The sequence below is a fragment of the Sinocyclocheilus rhinocerous genome, unplaced genomic scaffold, assembly GCF_001515625.1.
Source record: "Sinocyclocheilus rhinocerous isolate Xijiao unplaced genomic scaffold, SAMN03320098_v1.1 scaffold1180, whole genome shotgun sequence".
Taxonomy (NCBI): Eukaryota; Metazoa; Chordata; class Actinopteri; order Cypriniformes; family Cyprinidae; genus Sinocyclocheilus; species Sinocyclocheilus rhinocerous.
The window spans coordinates 1,364,396-1,367,971 of NW_015665886.1; the positions used below are offsets into that span (position 1 = coordinate 1,364,396).

At 36.3% G+C, this 3,576-nt stretch overlaps 1 protein-coding gene across 3 annotated transcripts; it reads right to left on the minus strand.

Moving 5' to 3' along the window:
- Positions 1–276: 276 nt before the first annotated feature.
- LOC107731642 (alcohol dehydrogenase [NADP(+)] B-like) lies at positions 277–3,576 on the minus strand. Of its 3 annotated transcripts, none has more exons than XM_016542784.1 (9): positions 3,416–3,576; positions 2,665–2,760; positions 2,340–2,459; positions 2,094–2,245; positions 1,224–1,419; positions 949–1,148; positions 793–865; positions 615–701; positions 277–417 (listed from the first exon to the last, which is right to left on the minus strand). In XM_016542784.1, exons 2-9 carry the CDS (start codon positions 2,749–2,751, stop codon positions 352–354), a joined length of 981 nt encoding a protein of 326 aa, XP_016398270.1. In that variant the 5' UTR covers positions 2,752–2,760; positions 3,416–3,576; the 3' UTR covers positions 277–351. The 3 variants fall into 3 exon arrangements, with proteins under 3 accessions (XP_016398270.1, XP_016398269.1, XP_016398271.1); XM_016542783.1 differs by lacking the exon at positions 3,416–3,576 and adding an exon at positions 3,238–3,358; XM_016542785.1 differs by lacking the exon at positions 3,416–3,576 and adding an exon at positions 2,885–2,973.

Genomic DNA, 3,576 nt, shown 5'->3' on the forward strand with positions numbered 1-3,576 from the left:
TAAAATTATATATATATATATATATATATAATCATTAGGATAATTAGAGTCTGATTAACTGATGTCAAAATAACCTTAAGGCCCTTAAAAACATGCTTTATTTTCAAAATGTAAATTTGTTCTTTTAAAAGTGATAATCCAGACATATTCTTGACAAGTTTCATAAAATTCACCCTTAAACATTGTGAATACATTTAAAATCAGCCCTTGTTCATCAAGTTTCATTCCACACACACAAAAAAAGTAAGAACACATTTCAATATGTAACAAAAAAGTTTTATTATATTTAGAAGTATACAGAGTAGTGAATGGGCATTGGTTCCAAGGCACAGAATCACACAGAAGTGTGCATTAATAGGGGTCATTAAAAGGGTAGTGAGGATGTGCTGCATCCCGGGGGACAGACTTACCATCAACCTACAAAAATAGATGCAACAGCATATGTAAGAGCAAACTACTTTTGGAATGCATTTGATTTGCAAAGTCTTAACACTCAGCACACTTAAAAACAGCAGCTTCAACATTATATTTTGTTTTAAAGTAACCTCTTTGTTAAAGGCCATGTAAAATTGAGTGTTTTGTTGTATGATGTGGCTTACAGTAATGTAACTTACAGTAATGGTTGGCACAATGTAACGCCAGCCTCTGTGCACTGCTGTCACTTGATTCATTTCCTCAGGTTCAAGTGTGAACCCAAACACCTGTAAATGAGCAGAGCAAATGTATTGCATAGTTACAATACAGTCATAAACACTCTAGAACATAAAGAATAACAAAAAAACATGCAGAAACCTGGATATTCTCTTTGATCCGAGACTCTGTAATGCTCTTTGGGATAGTCACTACTCCTCGTTGAGTTTGCCACCTGCCGAAATACCATTGAAGAAATACTATGTAATAATCCGTGAGGAAACACCACACACAACTAGTGCAAAAGCCTGAATTTACCTGATGATAATTTGTGCAGGAGTCTTGTTATATTTCTTGGCTAGTGCAGCAATGGCTGGTTCCTCCAACAGCACAGGCTCCTCTGGATGCTTCCAGGCTCGGTCAGGAGATCCTAGCGGACTGTAGGCGGTCATCACCAAACTCCGATCCCGGCAGTGAGCCAACAGCTCAACCTGTGCAAGGTATGGATGGGACTCCACCTGCAAAACACTATTGTTACTCTACAAACTGATATAATGGACCACATAAATTATAACATCAAATTTTCTTCTGACCTGCAAAACAGTTGGTTTGATGCTTGCAACTGACAAGATGTCATCGATCTGCCTGCTATTGAAGTTCGAGAGCCCGATGGCCCTGACAAGGCCCTTTCCCACAAGTTTTTCCATAGCAGCCCATGTCAGCTTGTAGTCTATGTTGTCATACAGCAAGGTTCCATCCTCCTTCCTAGGAAAAGAGGTATCACCTCGTCTGGACAAAAATAAGAAGATTAAACACTTGACTGGTATCTGAAAAAAGGCAGAGCACATTAAAGGGATAGTCCACCCGATGAAGAAAATTCTGTCCTATTTATTCACCCTCATGTCATTCCAAACTGTAAGACTTTTTTCTTTTGGTGGAAGACCACTGGTGTTTGAAGAATGTTGTTAGTAACCAAACCGTTTCAGTTCCAATTGACTTCCATCATTTTTTTTGACCATACAATGGAAGCCAATGTGAACTAGAACTGTTTAGTACCAACAGTCTTCAAAATTCTTTAAATGATGACATCATTTTCATTTTTTGGGTGGATATCCCTACTAATGAGCATTTCATAATTAATTCCCCAAATGAGATAAAGAAAACATCATGTTTATATTAGCAATAAACAAGATAACCTAGATAAGACTATTATAACAATGGACTATTACAGAGTCTTGCACCCTTTAATCTCTCTCTTTTTTTATTTTAGAACTTAAGTTAGTTCTAAGAAAATTAATTCATACATAGTACTCTGTCTATGTGTGTGTGTGTATATTGAATTAATACATACATATATATATATATAAATATTTACAAAAATGTGAGTGGTGTACTCACTTCTGTGAGATACTGTATATATATATATATATATATATTCATTATGAGAATAGCTGGAGGCTTACTGGAAGGCATATGGCCAATGGATGAGGTAAAGGTCTAGGTATTCCAGCTTCAAATCTTTCAAAGTCTTTAAAAGAGATGGTTCCACATCATCTGGGTGGTGTTTTGTGTTCCACAGTTTGGAGGTCACAAATACATCCTCTCGCCTTATGCCCTGAAAGAAGACAACAGTTGTAAAGCACACATGCATTATATATTTCAGTGTGTGGGTATGTGTTTCATATTTGTAATCTACTTGGTTGACCTACTTTTTCAGGTCCCATCATTTCCTGAAATGCTTCACCGATCTCTGGCTCATTCCCGTAAATGGGAGCACAGTCAATGTGCCGATAGCCAGATTGCAGTGCCCAAATAACTGCCTGTTTTACCTGCAATTGATAACATATTTATACAAAATGCTTTTGGAGTTCTACACATATACACAATAATTAAAGCAAAATATTATTGCAGAACTTATTGGATAATATACTGAAGAACTGTATATCCTAGTAAACCTGCTGTCATTCTCAATACAGCATATTCAGATTCAAATTCTGTCATAATTACAGTTGGGATGATGCACAGTAAACTTACCTGTCCTGGTTCACTCTTCCACGTCCCAAGTCCCACAAGGGGCATCTTTCGTCCAGTGCTGAGAACAGCAAAGTCATTCATACTCATCCTGTGTGCCTTCAGAGAAAAGAAAACAAAGAACACCATTTGAACAGTGTTCATACATGGAATAGACTTCAGGATATTAAATCTATAATTTAATCCCTGCTCTAGTAAATCAATCTAAACCCTAAACACTCACAGAAAGGTTGCAGGAGGCGCAATGAATGCAAACTGTTCAGTGCTCAAATTTAGGAGCAGAATGAAATGAAGTGTAACCTGCTGACTTATCAGCTGACTTCCACAGCAGCTCAAGCAGGATGTACAGTAAATATTGTAAAACATCCTGGACTGCATTTTGAGGACAGCAAAACCTTTGGTTTAGCAAACATTATAAAATTAATAATTCAATTAATTTGAAAAACACAGTCCTTGTATTTTAATATAAAGGGAATTTAAATCATTGTCGAAATCACATCAATTTAACCTCCAGATCGGTTTGCTCTTAATTGTCTAGTTAGTGCCGTGAATAACACAGACAGTTAGATAACATACCATTCGACAATAAAACTTGTGAGAATGAATGACAAGACGCAGAGCGCGTTGAATATGCTGCATTTCTCCCAGTAAAATCAGGTCAACTAGTGTCCCATGTGGCGCATCATAACAAGGAATATTTTTCCTAGGTCAGGGATCGTTTTTATATTATTTGTTCTTATATATATATACTTACAGTGTATTAATAGTTTAAGGAATTTCTCCGCTATACAACTATCCAGGTTGATTAAAAATTAGTTTAATATTTTCTCATAACGTTGACGAATTTACTTCCTGTTCGCTGTTCTCTAAAAACATCCGTCAAAATAAAAGTCTCCATAACATTAACATTACAAC

Bases quoted from the DNA above. Each gene is read 5' to 3' on its own strand.
- LOC107731642 (XM_016542783.1), bottom strand. From the start codon at position 3,300: ATGCAGCATATTCAACGCGCTCTGCGTCTTGTCATTCATTCTCACAAG. The intron at 2,761-3,237 runs GTATGTTATCTA...TTTTCTCTGAAG, and splicing joins ACAAGTTTTATTGTCGAATG to GCACACAGGATGAGTATGAA. The intron at 866-948 runs GTAAATTCAGGC...GTATTTCGGCAG, and splicing joins CCTGCACAAATTATCATCAG to GTGGCAAACTCAACGAGGAG.